General features: G+C 38.3%; 1 protein-coding gene and 1 pseudogene across 1 annotated transcript in view; both read left to right on the top strand.

Moving 5' to 3' along the window:
* The window catches only part of GTF2H1 (general transcription factor IIH subunit 1), a 32,039-nt gene extending 8,460 nt beyond the window's left edge, over nt 1-23,579 (top strand). Inside the window, exons 3-15 of the mRNA XM_043451348.1 lie at nt 1,832-2,024; nt 3,248-3,413; nt 4,390-4,483; nt 6,366-6,515; nt 6,645-6,724; nt 11,272-11,399; nt 11,510-11,597; nt 13,884-13,972; nt 14,341-14,458; nt 18,466-18,556; nt 18,997-19,112; nt 20,107-20,199; nt 22,361-23,579. Coding sequence (XP_043307283.1) covers nt 1,832-2,024; nt 3,248-3,413; nt 4,390-4,483; nt 6,366-6,515; nt 6,645-6,724; nt 11,272-11,399; nt 11,510-11,597; nt 13,884-13,972; nt 14,341-14,458; nt 18,466-18,556; nt 18,997-19,112; nt 20,107-20,199; nt 22,361-22,447 — 1,493 coding nt within the window. The 3' untranslated portion in view covers nt 22,448-23,579. The remainder of the gene's footprint in view (nt 1-1,831; nt 2,025-3,247; nt 3,414-4,389; nt 4,484-6,365; nt 6,516-6,644; nt 6,725-11,271; nt 11,400-11,509; nt 11,598-13,883; nt 13,973-14,340; nt 14,459-18,465; nt 18,557-18,996; nt 19,113-20,106; nt 20,200-22,360) is intronic.
* Nucleotides 4,493-6,343, top strand: LOC122430621 (annotated as a pseudogene).
* Nucleotides 23,580-27,123: the final 3,544 nt, after the last annotated feature.

The following is a 27,123-nucleotide window of genomic DNA, read 5'->3' as shown; positions in this document are numbered from 1 at the left end:
TACTCTCCTGCCAACACTACTTCCTTTTAAAACTTTGTTTCTGTGGAGAAGTGCCTCACCAAGTCTCTAATAATAATCTTGCAAACTAGCATTGGTGGCTTCAGTAGCCTCACGAAATAGGAACTGCCTGTATTAGCACTTCTCTTAAACGGGAAGCCTGCTCTATGCCTTTGCAAAATATAGACTTCCTATGATTCTCACAGCATGCAGTAGAGAACATGCCTATCCCCTATGTTGGGAGGAGAGCACATACCCAAATCTAGATGTGCATGAAATCGGTTTTCATTTTAAGTTGAATATTTGAAAGAATGCTCATTTCTGAAAGAAGCCATTGAAAGTTTTCAGTAATAACATTACTAAGGTAAAAATCAGCAATTATGTCAGTTAAAAAACTTCAGAAGTAGGCCTCTCAGAGGCACAAGCTAAGATAGAGCAAGAATAAAGCAATGACTAAGAAAAGATACCTAGAAAGGAGTGATAGTTTGTTTTGGAGGAATAGAATAGTGGAACAGGCTGGCTGACAGTGTAAATGGCTTCATATTGCTACTTTTAGCAGTAAGGTATTTTATCTAAACTGTTGGTTTGGAAGCAACATCTTCATTGAAAATATTTCTCTTTATTTAAGTGTTAGTAGATTGCTTTACAAGGAGCTCTCAGTTATGTGTTCACACTACCATGATTCACGTGTTTAGTGAGACAAAACCCCTTCATCTGTTTCCCTCATGAAGAAGACAAGCCATGAGGCCCACTTTTTAAGAATAAGGGATTTCTATTATGGAAGTATATTTTGACATTTCCAGCCCCAGCTTATTTGTCACAGTTACAGAAAAGTTTAAGGAATGGTGCAGTGTATACCTGTAATTATATCCTATCTAAGTGTTGTTATTTTGCCATATTTGTTTTATTATATGTGTATACACTTTGACTGTTCATGACATGACACCAAGAAAATTTTAATAACTATCCATACCACTTTGGGATTTTTTTCCCCAGTTGTCCAAACATTGTTTTTTATAGCTGTGGGGGTTTTTTGGGGTTTTTTTAATCAACATCTGGTCTAGGTTCATGTATGTAGTTGTAGTTTTCTGTAATCTCTTCTTTAGGAGTATGGACTTGTAGACTATCATACATTCTGATTATGTCAGATCAAGGTTTTATTTAATTATTTCCTGTATTTCTTATAAACTAAAAGTCAAGTCTGCAGTCTTGACTATACTGAAGTTAAACATTTTCAGCAAGAAGAGCACCTAAGTGGTGGTGCTGGCTTCCTGTTCTGTCACCTCAGAAAGCCCATAATGTCAGATTGTTCATTTTTAATGTGGCTAAGTTTGATCATTTGATTTAAGTGTTGATGCCTGATCTCTCAAATGTAAAATTACATATTTCCCTTTGCAGTTATTAAATAAGCCATGAGCTATGTTTTGGAGTTTTTTTGAATTATGACAAATCATTTTTATTAATGATAATGTCAGGTGGAAGCAGCTGTTGGTGGATTCAGGACTCCCGAGTTGGCTGTTTAGAAAGCTTTAGAGAAATCTGCTCAGTTGAGTGGAAACAAAAGCCCTTCAGCATCCAGAGGTGGACTAGTGGGTAAGACATGCCACATAAAAAGAATACTAAAGAAGGAACCTTAGTGTTACCAGTGAATTTGTTGAACCGTGCTCTGGTAATATGCAGCTATTTGAAAAGAGTGGATTTCTTAAGCATCGAGATTGGAATAGGGCAGCTAAAGCCCGAAGAAAGCCTGAGTCTTCTTGGGATGAGCGGTAACTTACTGAATGACTGCACAGTGCAGAGTTCCTAATCTAACTAGCCTTGTGCTTCTCTTTAGGCCAGAAAATCAGTCCAGAAGGAAAAGCGAAAATTCAGCTTCAGCTGGTCCTGCATGCAGGGGACACAACTAACTTCCATTTTTCCAATGAAAGCACAGCAGTGAAAGAGCGAGATGCAGTGAAAGACCTTCTTCAGCAACTGCTTCCCAAATTCAAGAGGAAAGCAAATAAAGAACTGGAAGAGAAAAACAGGTGAAGGAGGAAAAGAACAGCCTTTTAAAGAGACACTAGGTCTCAGAAGTCAAGTAATAGTTTGTTATTTCTCACCCTTTGTGCTCTGATAGTGTAGTCTAGGAAAATACAGGCTTTGTTATCTTTATCTCTGTGTTTGGTTTGTTTGTTTTTTAAATTAGAGGGAAATTGCTTTAAAATGTTGTATTGCTTTTTGCTATACAACAATGCAAATCAGCTGTAATTACACATGTGTTCCCTCCCTCTTGAATCCATCTACAGGGAAGGAAGGGAGATGCAGATGTAGAGAATGAACCTGTGGACACAGTGGGGGAAGGAGAGAGTGGGACGAGTGGAGAAAGTAGCATCAGCTTATGTACAGCGTCTTGTGTCAGATAGCGAGTGGAAAGCAGCTGTGTAACATAGGGAGCTCAATTTGGTGCTCAGTATGTTTGGTCCTTCAGCATCTTAACTAACTTTGGCTTTCAGCAAATGCGATGAATTAGAAGTTAAACTAACTGCCTCAAGCCAAATATCAGATTAGGAATAAAACTGTAATTCAAAGATGCCAAGGACCCTTAATTCTCTGTCACAGAGAAGATACTAAGAAGTGTGTTTGTGAATGAGAAACCTGAAAAAAGTCATACTAAGATGTTTAGAAAACATCTAAAATAACAAGAATTTCTGGGACTTCCTGGCAGTCCAGTGGTTAAGAATCTATGCTTCCATTGCTGGGGCATAGGTGCAATCCCTGCTCAGGAACTAAGATCCTGCATGCGGCATGGCATGGTGAAATAAATAAATAAATTTAAAATAATGAGAATTTCTGACAAGATGAATTATCTTTCTGTGCTTATAGCTCCGAGTGTTTATCACCATGAAAAACTTAGTTGGTAGAAAATCCCTCTTCCCCATTCAGCTTTTCATGAAAGAAACCACAGTACAGTACAAATACAGCCTTTGTGTCTCTGGAATATAGGGATGAATAGGACCAAATCCAAGCCCTCAAAGACTTTAGCCTTTGCTTCTTCAACTGCCTTCCATTTATCTGTACTGGATTTCTTCCTCCAAAAATGTTTTTTTGCTTTTAACTACTAACAAATGAAGTAAATTACCTCTGCCGCTCATTCATCACAAAATGAAAATTGGGTGTTTTGTGTAGCTAAGGTCTTTTTAGAATGCTAGGTACCTAAATGGTGTTTTATTCTAAAAGTTCAATATGTTGGTATATATTCTATCACCAGAATGCTGCAAGAAGATCCTGTTTTGTTTCAGCTTTATAAAGACCTTGTTGTGAGTCAAGTCATCAGTGCCGAGGAATTCTGGGCCAACCGTTTAAATGTGAACGCAGCAGAGAGTTCTTCCACATCTAATCATAAGCAGGATGTTGGCATTTCTGCAGCATTTCTGGTATGTGACCCTTCTAGATTTCTAAAGAGGAAAAAAACCCTGGTATATGTGCTAATGATGCCATTTTTTCTGTAAAATTTAGTATTTCCTTAAAGTAAATAAACAGATACTTCAGTAGCCGTGATACTCTTCTAAAATGGACTTTTGAAAATGAATCTTCTAGCAATTGGACTAATGCTTATTTCTCCTAATACTTTTAAAGTAAGGGCTTTCAGATATCTTTTTTTCCTTTTTTAATGATTTCAATATTTTACCTATAATGCAAGTTTAAATGTAAAATGACCATCGTGTTACAAAAAAGTAAAATTTGGGAACTTCTCTGGCAGCCCAGTGGTTAAGACTCTGCACTTACAATGCAGGGGACACTGGTTCAGTTCCTGGTCTGGGAGGTAAGACCTCACGTGCTGTGTTGCATTATCAAAAAGTTTTTTTAAAAATTTTTTTTTAATTAAAGACGATTCGTAAAATGTATCTTGAAAGGAAAGTTGAGAATACTGTATGTATGGAATTAGAAAGTGAGTTTCAGTCTATACTTTGGTAAAACCAAAGCATTATTTATACACTTAACAAAAATTTCAGTACCAGTTACATGTTTGGCATCTTCCTGAGTGCTTAGCAGTGAATTGAATTAATAAGGCCTTTCTTAAAAAAAAAATCAGATAATATGTTGTAACCAAATAGTTAAATATTTGGTAACTGTAAGCTTTACGTTAAATTTCCACTAGGTATCTGCCTTTGGCCACATTTAGATGTGTCTGTTTGACCATGTTGTGTTTTCAGAAACACAGATTTTACTGGTCACTAAAGTTATGTGAAGCAGGTCAGATTTATTTGACCCGGCTCTGTACCAAAAGTAAAGGCAAAGGATTTGTCTCTGTATTTCATTCAGAGAGTCTGTTTTTCATCCTTTCTCCTGTGTCCATTGGGTTCTTAGACATCTTGGCCCAATACTCTTTAACAAATGTCTTTATTTTAGGCTGATGTCCGACCCCAGACAGATGGATGTAATGGTTTGAGATACAATTTAACATCTGATATCATTGAGTCCATTTTTAGGACCTATCCAGCAGGTAAGAAGAATCAGTTTTTTCAGATAGTTAAAATATTTGTTTGAATGAATTCAGTGAAATATCTGAAAAACAAAAAGCTTACCTTTATTCCTGATAAAGTACAATAAAATAAAGTGCTTTATCCAGTGCCTGACATGGTGGATATTAAGAGCTTAGCATGTAATGTACTGACATCGATCCATGGCAATGATGACTTTCTCATTCCTTCCACTGGTGGTTCTTAAACTTTATTTACCCTTTAACATAACCTGAGTAGGCTGACATACTCCAGAGGCATCAGTAAATGAGTGTCTACAGCACTAACTCAGATCATCCTTCATGCTGCCTGCAGAATGACTTTTCTGACCCACAAATCATTTCCCTTGGAGAAATCATCTAAAGCATAAATGCCCTCTTTGAGGAAGACGTGGTCGCCACTGCAGCGGAGCTCATCGCCGCCCGCTCTTGTTCCTGACTCACCGCTGTTCGCTCTCGCCGAGGAGCAAGTCGGTCAGGAAGCCGCGCCGCAGCCATGGCCTGTAAAGACACCAGCAAGACTCCCATGGAGCCAGAGGTGGCCATTCACCGGATTAGGATCACCCTCACCAGCCGCAACATGAAGTCTCTGGAGAAGGTGTGTGCTGACCTGATCAGAGGCGCAAAGGAAAAGAATCTCAAAGTGAAAGGATCAGTTCGGATGCCTGCCAAGACTCTCAGAATAACTACAAGGAAAACTCCTTGTGGTGAAGGTTCTAAGACTTGGGATTGATTCCAAGTGAGGATCCACAAGCGATTCATTGACCTGCACAGTCCTTCTGAAATTGTCAAGCAGATCACTTCCATCAGTATTGACCCAGGAGTCGAGGTGGAAGTCACCATTGCCAATGCCTAAATCAACCTTTTTAATAAATCAATAATCAGTTAAAAAAAATGAAGTATAAATGGTTTGATCCTAGCTCTAGTGCAAGTGCAGCCGAGGTTGAGAGCAGTTACTCCAGTCTTGTTCTAACCACACAAAGCTCTCAAACCATTTTGTTCTCTCTCCCGGCTTCCTCAGCTTCTGCCCCTTTACTCCTCAGGACTCAGTCTCCTAGGATTCACCTCAAGCATCACTTCATTGCCACTTCTGTAAAATCTGACTTCCTTAGACAGATGTACTCCACCTCCCCATTCCATCTACAGGGCTATGTGTCTTACCACATTATAATGTAGTTATTTTCTATTATTCTGATAATAATTATGTAGTGTTTACTCTTTGTCAGACACTATTCTGAGGCTTTTATGTGTGTTAACATTTAATTGTCACAAATAGTACCTATGAATTAGGTTATCATTACCCCATGTTACAGATGAGGAAACCAAGATAAAGATTAAGTAATTTGTCCAGCATCACATTGGATGATAATTGGTGGACCTAGAATTTTAAACTCATGCTTTCCAGCTTCAGAGACCTTAACCTCTTAACTTAATCTCTTAACTTAATCTCTTTGATTATTAGACAACACAGGCTTCTGGAGTGCTGAACTGTTAGTCCAGTGGGTTATGGAGATCTTTATTTCCCCAGCACCCAATATGGTGCTTTGGACCAAAAGTGTCGATATATAAATGATCAAACAGGCAAACTCAGGTCTTCCTCTTAATCTTGATGTTCCCAGTAAAACTTTGAAACTTGAAGCTTATTAATTTTCTTGGTGCAAAATAAGGTTTTGTTTCTAATTTAAGATTCGTAAAGGTAATGTCTAATGTGATCTCTCAAGTGATGTTACAGTTAAATTATTATATATTGTTTGTAAGGTTGAATACTTTTATAATTTGGTTTTGCTCTTGGACTGTTTTTAAACTAATTTGAGAGGTTTTAAGAATTGGAAATTCACTATGTAACTATTGTGGTTTTTATTCACAGTAAAAATGAAATATGCAGAAAATGTTCCCCACAACATGACAGAAAAGGAATTCTGGACACGTTTCTTTCAGTCCCATTATTTCCACAGGGACCGGCTGAATACAGGGTCAAAGGACCTCTTTGCAGAATGTGCCAAAATAGATGAGAAAGGTAATTGCTTATCCCTGACACACTCTAGCATTTAATCTGCTGCTCTCTAGTCATCAGTGCCATTAGTGATTATTTTGCTTTCTGGGAAAGGTAAAACTTAATCAACTTTTTATTTCATTGATTCTCTAGGGTTAAAAACAATGGTTTCATTAGGAGTGAAAAACCCGCTACTTGACTTAACAGCTTTGGAAGATAAACCATTAGATGAGGTAAGTAGTAGTAAAAGGATTTACAAGAGACAATAGTCTTTTCCCAGTCTTCAACATTTGTATTTTAAAATTGCCTGAAGTATAGATGTTCTACTTGTGAGAAGGTAAAACAGAATAATGTTATTTGAAGTGGTTTATCAAAAGTGCTTTTTGATAGCACTATTCATTATTAAGATTGCATGGGAGAACTGAAATTCTTCTGTGAGTTGGTAGAACATTTTTTACAAGAATTTTTTTAACTCCCTTATCAGCAGTTGTTTCAGTTCAGTTTAGTTCAGTTCAGTCGCTCAGTCGTGTCCGACTCTTTGCAACCCCATGAATCGCAGCACGTCAGGCCTCCTTGTCCATCACCAACGCCCGGAGTTTACCCAAACTCATGTCCATCGAGTCAGTGATGCCATCCAGCTATCTCATCCTCTGTCGTCCCCTTCTCCTCCTGCCCCCAGTCCCTGCCAGCATCAGGGTCTTTTCCAATGAGTCAACTCTAGGCATGAGGTGGCCAAAGTATTGGAGTTTCAGCTTCAACGTCAGTCCTTCCAGTGAACACCCAGGACTGATCTCCTTTAGGATGGACTGGTTGGATCTCCTTGCAGTCCAGGGGACTCTCAAAGAGTCTTCTCTAACACCACAGGTCAAAAGCATCGATTCTTCGGTACTCAGCTTTCTTCACAGTCCAACTCTCACATCCATACATGACCACTGGAAAAACCATAGCCTTGACTAGACGAATCTTTGTTGGCAAAGTAATGTCTCTGCTTTTTAATGCTATTTAGGTTGGTCATAACTTTCCTTACAAGGAGTAAGTGTCTTTTAATTTCATGGCTGCAGTCACCATCTGCAGTGATTTTGGAGCCCAGAAAAATAGTCAGCTACTGTTTCCACTGTTTCCACATCTATTTCCCATGAAGTGATGGGACCAGATGCCATGATCTTAGTTTTCTGAATGTTGAGCTTTAAACCAACTTTTTCACTCTCCTCTTTCACTTTCATCAAGAGGCTTTTTAGTTCCTCTTCACTTTCTGCCATAAGGGTGGTGTCATCTGCATATCTGAGGTTATTGATATTTCTCCCAGTAATCTTGATTCCAGCTTGTTCTTCTTCCAGCCCAGCGTTTCTCATGATGTACTCTGCATATAAGTTAAATAAGCAGAGTGACAATGTACAGCCTCAACATACTCCTTTTCCTATGTGGAACCAGTCTGTTGTTCCATGTCCAGTTCTAACTGTTGCTTCCCAATCTGCAAATAGGTTTCTCAAGAGGCAGGTCAGGTGGTCTGGTATTCCCATCGCTTGAAGAATTTTCCACAGTTTATTGTGATCTACACAGTCAAAGGCTTTGGCATAGTCAAGCAGAAATAGATATTTTTCTGGAACTCTCTTGCTTTTTCGATGATCCAGTGGATATTGGTAATTTGATCTCTGGTTCCTCTGCCTTTTCTAAAACCAGCTTGAACATCTGGAAGTTCATGGTTCACATATTGCTGAAGCCTGGCTTGGAGAATTTTGAGCATTACTTTACTAGTGTGTGAGATGAGTGCAATTGTATGGTAGTTTGAGCATTCTTTGGGATTGGAATGAAAACTGACCTTTTCCAGTCCTGTGGCCACTGCTGAGTTTTCCAAATTTGCTGGCATATTGAATGCAGCACTTTCACAGCATCGTCTTTCAGGATTTGAAATAGCTCAACTGGATTCCATCACCTCCACTAGCTTTGTTCGTAGTGATGCTTCTAAGGCCCACTTGACTTCACATTCCAGGATGTCTGGCCCTAGGTGAGTGATCATACGATCGTGATTATCTGGGTCATGAAGATCTTTTTTGTACAGTTCTTCTGTGTATTCTTGCCACCTCTTAATATCTTCTGCTTCTGTTAGGTCCATACCATTTCTGTCCTTTATCGAACCCATCTTTGCATGAAATGTTCCCTTGGTATCTCTAATTTTCTTGAAGAGATCTCCCATTCTGTTGTTTTCCTCTGTTTCTTTGCATTGATCACCGAGGAAGGCTTTCTTATTTCTCCTTGCTATTCTTGGGAACTCTGCATTCACATGGGTATATCTTTCTTTTTCTCCTTTGCTTTTCACTTCTCTTTTCACAGCTATTTGTAAGGCCTCCTCAGATAGCCATCTTGCTTTTTTGCATTTCTTTTCCATGGGGATAGTCTTGATCCCTGTCTCCTGTACAATGTCACGAACCTCCATCCACAGTTCATCAGGTACTCTGTCTATCAGATCTAGTCCCTTAAATTTATTTCTCACTTCCACTGTATTGTCTAGGTATTAATAAAGGTTTATGCTGTATCTGAGTAAGTGTGAAAAAATATTAGATAGGGAAAAGATGATAAACATTGTTGGTTGCCCACTATTTACCAAATGCTGAGCACAGTCATGACCCTTACTCCACATTAGCCCCATTTTGTTTGAATAGCTGGACCATCAAGTATGAGCTACCTACCTCAACAACATGACTCCAGACTTAGAAATTCATGCAATGCTAGAGAAGTAGGTGATCCATTCTGATAAGGCTAATGCTGTCCCTGCTTCTGTCTTCTCGTCTAGAAAGGACCTTGCCTTCCTCAGTTACTCTCTGGACACTGTTAACTTTTAGTGCCCTTCCTTTCATTTCATTTTTATTTTCTTGCTTTCCTTTGGCTCCTTTTCTATTGACATGTGCTCCTATCTTTTTTCTCTTAGTGTATGCATGCTCCAGGTGAGGAAACCAATGTTAAAATTTTATCTATAGTCCAAATTATTAAATTAACAGAAAATAATCCTTGGTGCCCCAGTGAGTTGTTTGCCTAATGAAATTCAGTTGTTTTCTTGAAAATTCTCAGCACTCAGTCAGTTCCTTGGTGAATCTCAACACATTATAAACATAATCTCTTTAATCACCCTGAAAAAATGAAGCTAAATAAACCACACAGCTGTTAAGTACATTGACTTTAAAACCAAACTACTTGGTTTTAAACTGTAGATTTTTTTAATGTTTCTCATATCAGTTTTCTTGTAAAATGAGGTTAATAGCTCTGACCTTGAGGAGAGGTAGGAAATTTGGAGAGGTGGTGTTGAAGGATACAAACTTACAGCTAGTAGATCATTTTTGTAGACCTAATGCACAGCATGGTTTACAGTAGAAACCTCAGGTTGCTCAGAAACTAGATCTTACTTCTTAGTAAGAGAAACGATAATTATGTGACATAATAGAGGTATTAGCTACACTGGTAATCATTTTACAATCTGAAATCAACACACTGTAAACCTTAAACTTACACAATGATTTATTATTTACTTTTTTTTATTATTTACATTTTTAAAACTATCCATGTTGTATTCCCTTGCATGGATATGTAAAAATTTATAAAACCAAGCCTTTTAATAAAAATGTTGGTTGATTCAATCTTTCCCTCCTCTTTGCCTATCATCCTCTAGTAATTCTGTCCCAGGATATGGGCTTGGGGCTCCTTATAATTACATTCTTTCTGTTCCATTGCTAAAAATATCAATACTAATTGTGTAATGATGACTCCCAATTAGTCCTGGTCTGGCTAACCCAAGAAGTCCAAAATCATATGTCCAACTCCCTACTTGGTATCTTCATTTAGCTTGTTTCCACACACCCCTCAGCATAATATGTCCAAAATGGAGTCTTTGATTCCCATCCTCAAAAACCTGTTTCTTCTGGTCCTTCCCTATGTCAGTTAAAAAAAAAACCAAAAACAACATTAGCATGGACTCGGTTGTTCAAGCCAAAACCTAGTAGTCTCCTTGATCCCGCCCCTTTGTTGACCTCCAACATTCAGTTGCTCAGCAAGTGCTCTACATCTCAAAACTATCTGCACAGACACATTAGCCTCCTAATTGATCTTGTTTTTGTTCCCTATAGTTTATTCTTCCCTAGCAGTGAGAGTTATAAATCAGATCATAATGTTCCCCTATGTAAAAACTTTCTCAGGGGTTTCTCATTGAACTTAGAATAAAATCAGAACTACTACCAGGCTCTTAATTTGGCCTCTGCGTACTCAGTTGGGGCTGTTTCTTGGCCCACCCTTCATTCGAGGTATACTGAACTGCATACAAACCCATGACATAGTATGTTTTGCATTACTCCTATACCTTCTGTTTAAGCAGTTTCTTCTTCCTGAAATGTTATTCAGTGTTTGCTTTGCAAGCACCTACCTATTCATCTTACGATGCTCCATGAAGCTCGTTTGAACCTACCCTCCCCGCCCCCCACCTCTAATGGGATTGACCACTTCTTTCGTAGCACCTGTAAGTTTTAACTTAAGTGTAATGGCTTACAGCCCAGCATCCCACTAACCAATATTTTAATGTTTTGCTAACTAGTCCAGAATTGCTCCTTAGGGAAAAAAATGCAGCACTTAGCAGTTAAGATAATTTTGTGATACTAAAAGCAGTTGTTAGCATTTTTTATTTTTGTGTGTGTGTATGTTACTTATTTTTAAATTTTTACCTGTAAATATTTTTTAAGTCCTATATCCAGAAAATTTTTTCAGCTCAACAATATCTCTATTAAATTGTTCCTTGCAGGGCTATGGCATTTCCTCCGTGCCATCTACTTCTAATTCTAAATCCATCAGAGAGAATAGTAATGCTGCCATCATCAAGAGATTTAACCATCACAGTGCCATGGTCCTGGCAGCAGGTCTCAGGAAACAGTTAAGTACACATGCAAAGGTGCACTAACTGGGTTTTCCATGATAGCCAGTTGGAGTTTTGTTGTTCTTCCTGTAGTATTTAACGTTAGTCTTTTTCCCTTTGTTTTCAGAGAAGCACAAAAGGAGCAAAATGGTGAGCCCAGCAGCATTGATGGAAATTCCGGAGATGTAGATTGCTTTCAGCCAGCAATCAAAAGGGTATGAGTAAAAAGTCTGGAATGCTTATGGCTCAGATTTCTCCAGATATATGTTATGTAACTGACAGTACCTTATGTTGACCCTTGATAAGTTCATAGGGCTTTAGTTCTTCTGGCCAAGCTGTTAAATATTAGGCTTAAAAAATACTTCCTCAGTTTTGGCTTACTAGCCTACTTTCCACGGACTCAAGTCTGTTAACTGTTTTTATTGTTTTATTTATCTCCACCTATAAACACACATAAATGTTAACATAAATGTTAACACATAGTTTTATTTTCTGGAAGAGTACCCAACAAAGGCAATATGACAGAAAGAAAAAACTAAAGATTTGTGTATTTGATTTAAAAGATAAGATTTGGCCCTCATGTTACACCTAGCATTTTAGAACTAGAAATGTCGTTCATTAAATACTGAAGATGGATTGTGAAGGGAGTATGAACAGTTACCTACTTGTATATTTCTTCTCTCTCTGCAACTTTGCCAAACTTCTGTATCCCTCAATTTTAAGTTCCTCCCTCGTTGTAAAAATTATGATAAGGCTTTCTTAGAGGGCGATCAGGCAATATAGTGTATTAAATTTTTAAAGGTTTATACCCTTAATTTCACTTCTGGACAGTATTCCACTTGGGACTTTTTTTTTTTTTTTTTTTTTAAAGATATGTGCAAAAAAAAAAAAAAGATGTGCAAAGATTTAGATACAAATACACTGACAGTATTATAATTGAGAAAATAGCAAACATCATGATATTCATGATACATCCCTACAGTGGAGATTGATGCATACAGCAAATAATGACTACTTTAAAGGATTAATGATTCGTTGAATTAAAGTGAGTTCACATACACCGTGACAATAGTTCACTTCATTAAAATTAAACCATTTTTTAATTGCCTTACATGCCATATTAGGTGGCAGGAAACAAAAATGAGTAAGACTGGGTTTTTGTCCTCAAAGAATTTAGTGTCTATAGGTAAGACAAAATGAAAAGAATAATTGTAAAACAGAATTTAAAGTATAGTAATTGTTTACAGTCGGAACCAGAGAGTAAGTAGATAAAGTTTGCAGAACAAACTAATATGATACAATTTAGTTTATGAACTTTAAGAGATTATAGGTCCTTTATGTATTTCAGTCACCTAATATGTTTCTACAGGGATATACACCTTTAAAATTAACAAAGTGAAAAATTTCTTCTCTGAAATAAGCAAAGTGAAGCTAAAATATAAGCTAGAGATGTTAAAAAGAAATGTAGGAAGTGATTCTTTTCAATATTGCACTGAGTACCCTTGATTCTTGGTAGTGATGAAATTGTCAAAAATCACTGAATTTTCACAATATTCAATGATAAACTGACTCAGGATGTTCTTTCATGTCAGTAGTTGTCTGCTGTATGTTCCACAAGGGATTTATAGAATGAGAGATCCTGGAATAATAATAGATAGAGTCCTCATATTCATGGAGCTTTCAGTTAAGTGTGAAAGTTAGGTGGATGACCAGGCCTTGGCAGAGATTTAGGATTTGGATTTATATAAGAGGTTGGGTCAGGACATGACTTAAATCAGGCAGCAGCAAGCGTAGAAATGAGCTTGACATACGGGAATGGTAGTGAAAGACATCAGTATGCCTTGAAGTTGACTCAAGGGTATAGAGATGAGAAAGTAGTAAAAACACACTGAGTCTAGGTGAGGTGGGACTGATTGATACATTACTCTGAATAGCATGCTGAGGTCAGATTTGTTCCTATACAGTCCAGGAGAAAGCACATTAGTAAAACCAAAATAAAGAATGCAGATGTAAACCCAAGTACATGGAGGGATTAAATACATATATGATAAACATGGCATTTCGGAATCAGTGGGGAAGGATGTTATTCTACAAATGGTGTTGGAGGACTGATTAATAATACTTTTTAAAAAACTGACTCCCTGCCTTATTCCTTATTTTACAATAAATTCTGTTGGATCAAAGTTTAAGCAAAAAAAAAAAAAAAAATGCACAGAAGAATAGGCATAAAGGGAATAATTAAAACAGAAACACCAAAGTGGGGGCAAAAAATATTTGCAACACGTGTAATAAAATTAATTTTTTTAATTTAGTTCAAGTAAAATAAACATTTTCATCTATCAGATTTTCAAATATTAGAGGTTTAATGATGCATAGTATGGTCAGAGTATAGGAAAACAGTTACTCTGTTAAGTGGTTAGTGAAAAAATAGGTTCAGCTGTGTGTAGAGGGGACACATGTAGGAAATGCAGCAATAAAAAGTGTCGTGTTGATAATTATAGGCGAAGTTACAAGAATCCATTGAATATGAAGACTTGGGAAAAAATAATTCCATAAAAACAATTGCACTAAACCTCAAGAAGTCAGATAGGTAAGTTTGGTGACTATTAAATTAATTTGAAGCAAAATAGTTTTATATCACAAGTTGGTACAGAGTTTATTCTGCAAATGTAGTATTCAAGTTTTTATCAGTTTGTTACCATAAAACAGTATTGTATTTCTTTAAAAAGTTACTTTGTACATCTCAGGAAAGGATCCTAAATGATTGAAGCGAAGAAAATAAATTTTAGCTATCTGCTGTTGTCTTCCTATTACCCTTATTGGAATTAAGTTATTTAATTGAAATATCTTTAACTCTTTACTTGGGGGGAATGTTGTATGGAGACTGCTAAAATGTTTGAAAGACAAATACTGAGCGCCCTTACTCTGTGTGAGGAGTAATTTTTGGCTAATCTTCAGGTATTATCATGGTCCAACTCCAATCCAGTCGCTGCAGTATGCAACAAGTCAGGACATTATTAATTCTTTTCAAAGTATTAGAGAAGAAATGGAAGCTTATACACCCAGATTAACTCAGGTAGGTGACTTGTACAGTTTGAAAAACAGAATTCCCAATTACTTCCTCAGTTTATGAGCATATTCATATTTATAAAACTCATACTTTACTTGGGGTAAAGACATATTTCTGCTTAATAAATTGAAAAAGTCAGGTAAAGAGAAGTATTTGGCATACCTGAAGTTCAGATGATAATGAAAATAAGATAATGAGTTTTGTGGTTGCTAATTTTTTTTCTTCCATATATACAGTTTTATTGGAAAAATCTCCCAGATTTCCAAAAAATTTCTGGACATCATTCTGTAGATATTCTTTGTTTTTTCCTGCCCTTAGACATATTCAGTTGATCAGCAAGTTCTGTCAGTTCAGTAATTCTTGACTCCATCACCTTGACTTAGGTAAATGGGACAGGTTTTCAGCACGGCCACTGCAAGTTATTTAATAAAAGCATGATTCCAACCACATCACTCTGCAACTTAAAAACCTTTGCTGCCTCCCTTTCTTCTCATAGTAACTGTCTGAATGTTCTTTGTCTTACTCGCCAAACCCTACAATCTGACCCTAACCCACATCTCTAGTCCCAACTCCAGCCATATCTCCACCATTTCCTTCCCCACATAACTTCAAAAGAGTCCTCTACTCCAGCCTAACACACTATAAACTACCCAGAGGTTTTTAATTGTATCATCTACATGCTTCCCGTGCTTTTTCTCATGCTTTCTCTCTTAAGAGTGTCGTTTGCCTGTTTCTGTGTCAAGGAGCAAATAGTAATAATTCAAAATAGTTCAAATTCCGTTGCCTCTGTAAAGCAGTCCTCAGCATGCCCAGTAACGAGTTATTTTTTCCCTTTTCTCTGTTTTCATAAACACTCAGACACTGAGTTGAAACCTGAATTGCTTATCAGGTTGAAACCTATAGTGCTTATCACATATGGGGACTTACTTTTTAACCTTTAACCTTGAAATAATCTTAGATTTACAAAAAGTTGCAAAAGTTTTTTGACCCATTTTGAAGGTAGAACCCTTTGTGAGCATGCTGAGTTGCTTCAGTCATGTCCAACTCTTTGCAGCCCTGTGGCCTGTAGCCCAGTAGGCTCTTCTGTCCGTGGGATTCTCCAGGCAAGGATCCTGGAGTGGCTTGCCTGCCATCCAGGACATCTTCCTGATCCAGGGATTGAACCCTAGTTCTTAGTCTCCTACATTGGCAGGTGAGTTCTTTACCACTAGCGCCACCTAGGAGCCCCAGATCCCTTTACATCTAAATAACACAGTACAGTTATAGAAACAGTAAGTTAACATTGTTTAAGTCTTATTATCTAATCTGTATTCTTTTTAAAAAAATTTTTTTTTCTTTATTTGGATGTGCAGGGTCTTTGGAGAAGGAAATGGCAACCCACTCCAGTATTCTTGCCAGTAGAATTCCATGGACAGAGAGGATCCTGGCAGGCTACAGTCCTAGGATCACAAAGAATCAGATATGACTGAGCAACTAACACACATGGTCTTAGTTGAGGCACTCAGGATCTTAGTTGTGGCATATGGGATCTAGTTCCCTGACCAGGGATCACGCCCAGGCCCCCTGTATTGGGGGCATGGAGTCTTTTTTTTGGGGAGCATGGAGTCTTAGCCATTAGACCACCAGGGACGTCCCTAACCTATATTCTTGGAAAAATTTCACCAATTGTACCATTAATGTCCCTGTAGCAAAAAAAAAACAAAAAACTTTTTTGGTCCAGCATCCAAATCAGGTTCACGAATTGCATTTGGTTCTTAGGTCTCTTTAGTTTCCTTTACAGTGGAGTAGTTTTTCAGTCTTATCTTTCATGACCTTGATGTTTGAAGAGTAGGTCAGTTTTTTGTAGAATGCCCTCAACTTCAGTTTCTCTAACATTTTCTCATGATTCGATTTCATTTTTGGCAAGAATTCCACCAGGTTGATGTGTAAGTAACATGTCGTCCTCTGTGCATCATATGAGGAAGCACATGTTTATTTGTCCTGCCTTGCAGTGTTAACTTTAATCACTTGGTTAAGGCACTATCTGATTTCTCTGTGGAAAACTTACCTATTTTTCCCTTCATAATTAGTAAGTATCTTGTGGGGAGATACTGTGTAACTGTTTTGTTTCCCCTCAAACTTTTACCCACTAATGTTTCAGAATCTGTTGATGATTCTTGGTGAAAACAGTTATTACCATAGTGATAGGTAAATGGTGATTTTCTAATCCTATCCTCCCATCAGTTGACCTTCTGAACCTCCCTGACTCATTCATATTTATTTACGTTTCTTTATAAGCGTGGATTCTTATATTCTGTGGGTTATAAATTGTTGCTGTCCTTTTTTTTTTTTTAACTGAAATATCTTACGGTAAAATTTACCTTTTCAGTATATTCTTTTGAATTCAGTGTGTATATACAGTCATGTAATTACCAACACAATCAAGATAAAAAGCAAGTTTTGTCACCCCTGAAAAGGTACCCTTGCGCCTTTGTAGTTAGACCCTTTCCACGCCCTTTATACTGGCTCCTGTATCTTTCTGACAGTATCGTCATCAGTTTTGGGCGCCTCTTTAGTTTATGGCACAATGAGATAACTCCAAATTCATCTTACTCTGTCCGTGCTTGCCAAGTGCTGAGTAGGTTTAGAAACCAAGATCTGAGTACTAGGTGGGATGTCATTTGCTACTGGTCTCCTTGTCCCGTTAGTGGAGAAAGCAAAGAAATATGTGTTGTACATACTTATGCTCACATAACAAATATGGGATTGTTTGACTACATCTTTCCTTCTAGACTGTAATTGTCCAGCATTTGGCCCTTGGGCCAAAGTAGTTCCACCTAACTTTTTTTTTTTTACATTTATTTATTTAGTTAGTTCAAATTTAGAAAAGCACTTATTTTGTACAAGTTCTTTTTATTGTATATAGTCAACACTAACTTTTTTAAGCTGTGGTTAGTTTAGATTTTTCCCTCCAAAAAGTGATTTGATTATCTGAGACACATGAAGAGATTATCTGCCATCGGGTATGTGTACCTGAGGGTCGCCAGTGACTAGTCAGCAAGTTTAGCAATCCCTGAAACTTCTGGTTACAGTGCATTATAGCACTTTCTGACAGAAGGAAATAGGAATCAAGTGAACTTTCATGTCTCCTTGACTCATAGTTGACATGTAATGTGCTCTTTACACCAAGTTAAGTGTTTTGTCTTGTTTTTTCATCCAGCCTGTACATGCCTGGATTTCTACCTGTAAAACACACTAACCCTGTGCGTGAGCTGTTCAGCGAATGATATATGATCCTTGCTGTGGCTGGGCCTTGGTACTTGTTAGGCACTCATTGAAGAGAAACATCAGTTATGGCCCTGAATGTTCATGTGGATACAGTGGGGAATGTAGGTTTTTTCCCCCTTTTGGCAATGTGTATCCACTTCCTTGAAAAATGACAAGTGATATATTTCTACTTTGCTGGATTTTCTTACATCAACTGCCAGCCAGGGTTTATCATTTGTTTTTTTGACGTTTTTTTCTTTCCTTAAACTCAGCTTTACCTTCAGTGCTAAGAAGTTGGTACTTAAGAAAGAGCTTGGCTATATCACTTATATGTGGACTCTAAAAAATAGTACAAATGAACTTATTTACAAAACAGAAACAGACTCAGACATAGAAAACAGACTTGTGGTTACCAAGGGGAAGCGGGGTCAGCGATGGGGGAGGCAGGAGCACCCTGGGGGTGTGGGGCCAGCAGGTGCACACCACCAGAGAGTGGAGAGAGAACGTGGTCACACACAGAACTGAGTCAGCTTGCTGCACGCCTGAAGTGGCACAGTATTACCAATCAGCTCTACTCTTCAAAGGTGGGGAGGCCTGACCAGACAGAAGGGTGTGTATTTAGAGGTACCTGTGAATTTGTCTGGTATCCCTGGAAGATGAGTAGGTGTTCTGGTAGCCTTCTGGGGAGTGGTTCACTCCGGTTGCTGCGGATTGTGTGTTTATGGACATCTGCTGTTAAGCTGCAATGCTCTCCTCATTGCTTTCAGGTTCTCTCCAGTAGTGCTGCCAGTAGCACCATCACAGCCCTGTCCCCTGGAGGAGCACTGATGCAGGGAGGGACGCAGCAAGCCATAAACCGTACGTGCTGGGCCTCCTCTTGCTACCCCTTACCTAAAGCAGCTCTGAAGAGCAATTTGAGCAGAGTGCTGAAGTTGTATTGGTTTTCCTTTGGAACATTTCCGGGATCTGTGTTTTGTTTTTATGCATCCAGATCCTGAAGCATACCTAGACAAGAGCTTAACGTTTCAGTACTGTTTTAATATTACAAACAGTGGCACATTGCTATGTCATACTAAAAGGTTTTTTCCCTCTCCTACCTCTTAAAGCAAAACCTGAAAAGTCCTCTGAAACCCCAAGGGAATCTAGTGTCAGTCACAAAATCACTAACTTAGAATAGCACAGCCAGGTTTAACATTGGCAGAGTGCACATTCACATTTATACTGTGACTATAAATTCTCATTCTCTCAGAGACGTGGGAAAATAGCTTTTATTCTGTGAACCTCTTTTTCTTTTGCAGAGATGGTGCCAAATGATATTCAGTCTGAATTAAAACACCTATATGTGGCTGTTGGGGAACTTCTGCGGCACTTCTGGTCCTGTTTTCCTGTTAATACGCCATTCCTAGAAGAAAAGGTTAGAACTGATCCCAAACACAGCCAGCTATTGTGATAATGTGAATTAGTGAGGTGTTATCTTGAAGTTGGAAAACTGTACTGAATGTTTACTATGTGCCAAACGCTACTTTGCCTATATTGTTTCACTTAAGCCTCACAGCTTCCTCATGGAGTAGGTATTGATACCCATTTTGTAAAGAAACTTGAGATCCAGACCAGTTCCATAACTATTAATTGTACATCTTAAAACTTAACTATCATTTTTCTGTACATCAGAAACCAGCACAACATCGTTAAGTCAACTATACTTCAATTTAAAAAAAAATAGTAATAACTTTACTATATAAATCATCTTACAGACAATCTTTAGGGACTCTCCTGGTGGTCCAGTGGTTAAGAGTTCACACTTCCAATGCAGGTAGTATGGGTTCATTTCCTGGATTATCTTTAAAGCTACAGAAAAAGTGCATTTTCACCTATAATTTGCTAAAGAATAAAAAATCTGGAATAGTGGGGATTGGCCAGGTTGCTGGGCGTCCTTTCTCCTACTGCTAGTACTACCTCTTTAAAAAATGCTTTGACCCAGAAATTCAGCATTTGGATATGTAAGAAAATAATAATTAAGAAGGAGTATATGCAAATATTGAGCCATAGAGATGTTTCTCTACCACTCTCTGTGTTAGAAATGGTCTGAAATCTATCAGAAGGGGATTAGTTAAAGATACATCGATTTTAAATGATGACCTAATACTTAATGACTTCAAGATATTCACATTAAACCAAGTGGAATTTTATAACAGTATATACTGTATGTTTTCCACATACACATTTATACACATGCACAAAAATATCAGGAAGGATAGGAATTACAAACCAAAAAAATCTAAATATATGCTTCTCTCCCTGGTGGAGCCAGTAAATCTTAAAGAAAGAAAGTAACCTTGTGTATATTTTTCCCTTGATCTCTATAGGTTCTTGAGAGTCTAATTCATTATTTCTGTCATCTTTTTTAGGTAGTGAAAATGAAAAGTAATTTGGAACGATTCCAAGTTACAAAGCTCTGCCCATTCCAAGAAAAAATTCGGAGACAGTATTTAAGCACAAATGTAAGGCAAGACTCTAATTTTGGCCTGATTTTTTTTCTCTGTAGTAAAATGATGAAATTAACTGTTTTCCTGTAATTGAGTATATATGTTGTTTTTTATGTCACTGGGAATCCTGTTTTTTAATTGTAAAATGTATCATACATTCATAACTGTGTAAAACACAGTTGCTTTTTTAAGCAGTAAAGCAGGTGTCTGTGTGCTCGCCAAGCGTGGTGAGAAATAGCACCGTACCTTGGGCGCCCCTGTCCGGTTGCCCACACCGCCTTCACACTCTCTCTAGGCCATGACTAACCCAGCATTTGTAATAATCATCTTCATGCTTTTCTATATAGATTTACAACCTATGTATATGTTCCTTAAAATGTTTATTTTGAAAACCTGAGTATCAAGTTACATTCTAGCAGTACAAAGAAAGGCAGAATTGCCATTCTGTGAAAGTGAGCTAGAAAATTCCTGGGTTATGGCCTGCCTTCAGCTTCCCTGGTTGACAGCAGGGCAGCAGTGAGGTGAGGAGTGAGAAGTGTCACCCTGCACCCAGGATTTTTAATGTTTTTAATGCGAGGCTAGAGCAACTACACACACACAGCCACCACACAAGATTGTTTCTCCCATCCAAGTACTAACCAGGGCCGACCCTGCTTAGCTTCTGAGATCAGACGAGATCGGGCGCATTCAGGGTGGTATGGCCGTAGACAAGATTGTTTCTCTGTGTGTAATGCAAGTCTTCCCAGAGATGACTAGGAAAAAAGTAGCATATAAAACTATTTTTGTTCAGTGTGTAAGTAGGGTAATCAAAACAGGAAGTTTCACAGTTGAAAGCTGAAAAATCTTCATTAGTAATATTTTCAGTAAGTTTTTATTCCCTAAACATTGGGTGTTTTTTTTTCCTCAAAACATAATATTATTTATAATCAGAAAAGAAGCTTGAAGTATCTTCCCACAGCAGAGCAGGGATCTCAGGTTTCAGTTGATGTGCCTTCTCATTTGATTGTATCTGCCTGGAGCACTGTAAAAAAGATTCTGGTAAAAAGAATTCTGAGGCCCTGAGCAGCCTTACACGAGGCTGTGGTGGTCATCTCTTGTAACTGGTACTGTGGAAACATTGTGGCCTGTCAAGCAGAATAAATGAGTTTTATGTAGTTTACAGACAGAAGTAAATAACATAACACTCCCCTACACAAACACACTTAGTGATAACAGATGTGGTAAATAAGGGTTTGTTTTGTTTGTTTTTAACTGTGCCTCAGATTGAATCCAAATTGTTGGCATGCTATAAGGATTTAAGCCTTCCTATTCTCTGTCTTCATACTGCCAAAATTGACTTGGAGACTTTACAAAAATTTTACTTCCAACCATGTAAATTACACTGTCCAATTCCAAGGAAACAGATAATCCAAGGACATTCTGCCTCAGGAGTCTTTATCAGCTTAGATCAGTGTGATCCTGATGACTTCTAGTTATGTTTATAATGAGGGCAAAAAATTTTTTCTACTTAAGGTACATAGTCCTGACCTAAGGGGTTTCATAGTGCTTGTGTGGAGCTTTAAGACCAATTACATTTTTCTATAATCTACTGAATTATGTGGAAATCCTGAAGTATTAAGAGCTGGAAGAGACCTAGAGAACATAGAAAAGTGCCTCTCAAGCTTGGCTGTTCGGCAGAATTAAGCTCAGAAGCTTTTGAAAATCAAAAGATTTCTGGGTATCATCTCAGACCTGCTGCCTCAGAATCTTCAGGGGAGTAGGGCATTTTTTATATTTTCTCTCAGACAGTGTTGATGCCACCTTCGGGATCTTACTTAGAAGTCTAATGTTTAAATCTCAAAATCACCAGTTTAGTTCACCTGTCTGATTTGACAGAAGAAACCAAGGCCTGTAACGCTGGCTTTCCTGTGGTTCTGTGGCTGGTTAAAGACAGGGCAGACATAAGCCTAAGCAGGGCAGGTGAGCTTCCAGCTCTACTGTACACCACCCCTATCCCTCTTACCTTTCTATGCAAAATGTATCTGAGAATACCTTCACAGAGGGCCTGCATGTTGCCTAATTGGGGAAATAAAGCTTTGCAACTGCGCTCTGAAACATGTACCAGATCTGAATCAGAAGCATCAACCTCGCCAGCCTGTTGTTGCTTAAGGGTAAGGGTCTTGTGTTTGTTTTTCAGTTGGTTAGTCACATAGAGGAGATGCTCCAGACAGCCTACAACAAGCTCCACACGTGGCAGTCACGGCGTCTGATGAAGAAAACGTGAAGTGTCCGCAGCTCTCACAGGTTTTGTGAGGCTGAGAACTGTGGCCTGCAGTAACTCTGGAAACCTGGCCTGACAGACATGCAGGTGATCACACAGAAGTGACGAGAAACATCTGCAGCACGCCGACTCTTGGAGCTGATGCTGTTGTACTTGCACATTGAGAACTGAAAGGAAAGGAACTGTGATTAAACTAAAAGCTGGGGAAGTAAATTAAGGCAGAACCAAAATGAGCTAAGTTGCAAATATATATATATATATATTTTAAAAAGACACTGTTTACTGCAGTTACTCAGGAACTGCTTTTGATTCACATTAAGCTGCTTTCAGAAATTTAAAAAAAAAACAACACTTTTTAAAAGGGTGCATTGATAAATCTGAGGGTTTTTTTTTTTCTGTGTAAATTTTTTTCTTAAGTTTATGGCACAGGGTACACCTTAAGTATTTCTCCTCCATCTTCCACTTGGCTCCTCAAGTTTTGCTGAATTCTAGCTGTACCTTACATCAGCAAGTTAAAGAGAGTACTTTAAAAAAAGCAGAGGGAGACTGTTGCTCAGCCATCCAGAAACAGTTGTAGTCAGAAGACATCATTGGTCCTGTGTTTCCTACGGAAATAAGAAACAATAAATATTGCACTGAATGTTTGTGGTTTAGAGTCCCTAACTGGTAAAGAGGGGACATGTTTGCAGAAAGTCGAGTGAGGTTTTTATGCAGAATTTTGTCAGAGGACAATGGCGCTGCATGTTTTTCTTTGAGTGCAAATGTACATTGCTAAGATTTTTTTTTTTTAAGATGGCATGTGCTTTGAAAAGAGGAAATTGCATTTTTAAGAGTTTGAAAATCTTATGAGTGAGAAATATAAGAAATCTTACTTATTTTCACCTCTTTAGAAAAAAAATAAAAGATGTTTCTCATATCTCTCTTTCTCTAGTATTTGACTGTTGGCAAAGTGATAATCATTACCTAGTGACTACAAAGCCTAAATGCAAAGAAAAAAAAAGATATGTTTATGTTTTTGGAATCCATGCCATATTTTGTTCCTAATAGGATCAACTCACTGTTCATCTAAGACTTTAGATGTATTAAAATTACAGGAAAAAGTAAAACTTTTTATAGATAACTCTCTTAACTGCAACACATCTTGTGGATTCTCCTTATGTGTGGTGCTTACTTGGTTGGGTTGCTCGAGGGCTACTCATTACTTTTTTAAGCCATTATACAAGCTGGTTATTTTCCATATAAAGTGGCTACAGTAGGTCAAAAACCAGTTCAGATTTCGAACCAGTAAAAGGAAAGCAACAACATCACTCTTCTGCTTCAGTCCTGCTGTTTCCCTTCCAGACCAGTATAGTGATGGTGTGTTATACCTTATAGTTTTACAAAGTACATTTCAAATGTATTATTGTCATAACTACTCTATAAGCAATAGCAATGGAGCAGATCAAAAAATGTTTGAAATAGAAGAAAGAGTATGTCTGGGATAAGTTCTCTGTTAAAGATTAAGTGATAAATATAATGGAATGTTAAGTAAGAAACCATTGGGGGAATTGGGTAGGCTTCACTAAAGAGGTGACATTTTAGCTCAGCCTTGAAGATAGAAGAGGGAAGGGTGTGATGAAGGTGTGAAGGAAAGGAAAGGCATTTTGGGGCAATAGTGTTGGGGAGTTGAAAGTGATAAGAGGCTGAAGAAAATCAGTTTAATTCAAGTTGCAAATGGCTTTGTATGCCAAGGTAAGGAATTCAGGTCTTGGGACTTCCCTGGTGGTGCAGTGGCTAAAACTGCAAGCCTAGTACAGGGAACTCAGGTTCCATCCTTGATCAGGGAACTTGATCCCACATGCTGCAACTAAGAGTTCCCAGGCCACACCTAAAGATCCACAAAAAAAAAAAAAATCCTGAATGCTTCAACAAAGACTGAGTGCAGTCAAGTGAATAAAAAAGTTTTGTTTTTTTTAAATAAGAGCTATTTTTAAAAATTCAGACCTTACCCATTAGGTGTGGGTGAATCTTGGAGAAAATTTTAAGCATAAGTTGTTTTTGTGAGGGAATTATGGTTGGTTGACTTGTAGATAAAAAGTCCAGCAATTAGAAATGCCAAAACCTACATAAGGCTTTGGAACAATCCAGACTGAAAAACTGGGTCCAAAGTGGAATTCTGATAAATAGAAAGAAGGGAAATAAAGACTTTCATAAGAGATGAGATGAAGTCTTAATAAGGAATGAAGGACTTAACAGGAGATTTCACCAAAGGTAGTTCTCAGTTTCAAGTCCAGCTAACATCTGATATACTTGATCCTTGGAGTGCTTTCAAATTGAACTTTGGCAGCTGTTCAGGCCTGCCATGACCCCACCTTCCCATTGTGGAAAATGATAGCAGCTACCGGTGATAAAGAGCCGTGATAAACCAGCACTGTGCCAAGCACCCTTAGAAAAGACTTTGATAAGTAATTTACCCCAGTAAGCGGCAGGGCTTAGGCTAGACTGCTAAACTCCAGTAGTCACTTAGGTAAGATACCGGTGAAGTTGGAAGCTTTTACTCCCTAGCCCAGGCTTTTCTTGCCCAGTTTTTCCTTTACCCTGTCAGTCATTCCTGCCTCCAGTTCTACTGTATGCTGCTTTTAAGGCAAATCACATTATGGGGTTAGTCTGCTTAGCAGGGCCCATTAGCCTGGAAGGCTGCAAAATGTCATAGCATAGGGAAAGTATGCCATGCCCTAGAAGAATGAGTTTCTCCTGGAAAAAAGCATAAAATCAGTAGTCTAGTTTACTTTGGACTTACACTACAAAACGAGTAGGATACCCTGTGTTGCCTGCTTCAATCTGAAAAAACAAAATTGCTTAAACATCCGTAACTTAGGTAACCCACTCATCCAGGCTGAGGGTTTAATCCAGAAAGTGATTTCCTATTGGTGCATATGTCATCTGGAGCCACAGTGGCCTTGGGATGGAAAGCTGCCCGTTTTAAACTTAGGTTTGCTGTTTCCAGTGTCAGAACTTGCGTGGGATTCCTTAGTGCATTACCTCTGCCCTTTCCCAGTTTAGCTTCTTCAAGACTCAGCTGTTCTCCCAGTTCCTGAGGCCAGGGGAGTCTTAGTTATTTTCAGCTCTTTAATTATCCAGAGCTGGAGCAGTTCCTAGAACTTGGTTCAGGGATGATCAGACTTGGTTTGTAGTCCATATCCTTGATTGGGTGTGTATTTAAGTCACAGAAAAGACTGGAAACTAACCACAGAGTCTGGTTTTCATAAGTCTTTCCCAGAACCCCTAATATGACAAACATGGAATTAATTGCACCTTTTGAGGTGGAGCCAAAGGTCCAGGTGTTCCCATTTCCCCTAACAATACAGCTTGAAAAACCTATACCCTCTCTGGCCACCTAGTAACCTGCTGTGTTTGTTGGGGTGGATAACGGAAGTAGGCCGAAGGGAATTTCCCCGGCCTCACTTGGCACTCACTGCCATGGGCCCAGGTTTGATCTCTGGTCAGGGAACTGAGATCCCATGAGCCCAGAAAATAAAAATTCTCTTAAAAAGTAGGGTGAAGTTGAAGCATAAGGTAAAACTGGCTCAATCTTTAAATTTTACTCATCTGTAGTCATAGAAACAAATTAGCAAGATGGTAGGCTTAAACCCACCTTCTTGTTCAGTTGCTAAGTTGTGTCTGACTCTCTGACCCCATGGATACTCTGTCCATGGGATTTTCCAGGCAAGAATACTGGAGTGGGTTGCCATTCCCTTCTCCAGGGGATCTTCCCAACCCAGCGATCGAACCCAGGTCTCCTGAATTGCAGGCAGATTCTTTACCATCTGAGACACCAAGGACACCTAGCATGCACCTTAGCAATTAAAACAGACTGAACACTCTAAAAGATAAAGGTGGTCAGATTGGATTGAAAAACAAGACTCAACTATACGCTAGTTGAAATGACAGAAATGTCTACTTACCTCACTGGATTTGCCCTCCCCTCATGTCAAATTCAGGTTCACCAGGTGTTAGAATTCACAGACCTCCTTTACTCAAATGTATCTTTGAGTAAAGATACATGTTCAAGTAGCTGAGTGGTGAGCTGAATAGTGAAAAGGAAATGACAAGATCACTGACCATTAATGTCCATTTTGTAACTACAAAAGTGTAATTTTTTAAGGTTTGAATAGGACTGATATATATAAAATAGAAAATGTTTCTGTATCCTTACCCCAAATCTCATTCTCTTGAGGTAGTGCTTAGTGCATCTTCTCCCAGATATTTTTTCCATGCACTTAAAATTATTTTTCTAACCTACGGAGATTTTTCTAGCAAAGAAACACCTGTGAACACATTTATACCCTTTAAGATAAACCCTGACAACGGGGCTTATCTCCCTCTTAAGAGCAGCCACTCATGGTCCCCTTTATGTAAGCTAAATTTTGTGAATTTTGGTCTTACCCATTAGTGTGCTACTTCTGGTACCCAGTTATCCATAACAACAGGCTATGTCTGGACTAAATACAAAAATTCCTTGGAATTTTACTTGTACAATCAGATTCTTGTCACCCAAGACCCACAGATGTAAGAAGCAGAGAAAAAGGAGTGCTGTATCAGGCCCTCCCAGGATGGACTGCTGCCTCAGTAGTGGCAGACACATGATGTAGCAGAGTCATTGGAGCCCAGACTTTGAACCTACACTGTTGGACTCAAGT

The sequence above is a fragment of the Cervus canadensis genome, chromosome 29 (assembly GCF_019320065.1).
Source record: "Cervus canadensis isolate Bull #8, Minnesota chromosome 29, ASM1932006v1, whole genome shotgun sequence".
NCBI lineage: Eukaryota > Metazoa > Chordata > Mammalia > Artiodactyla > Cervidae > Cervus > Cervus canadensis.
This window is presented reverse-complemented; position numbering and strand designations above follow the sequence as displayed.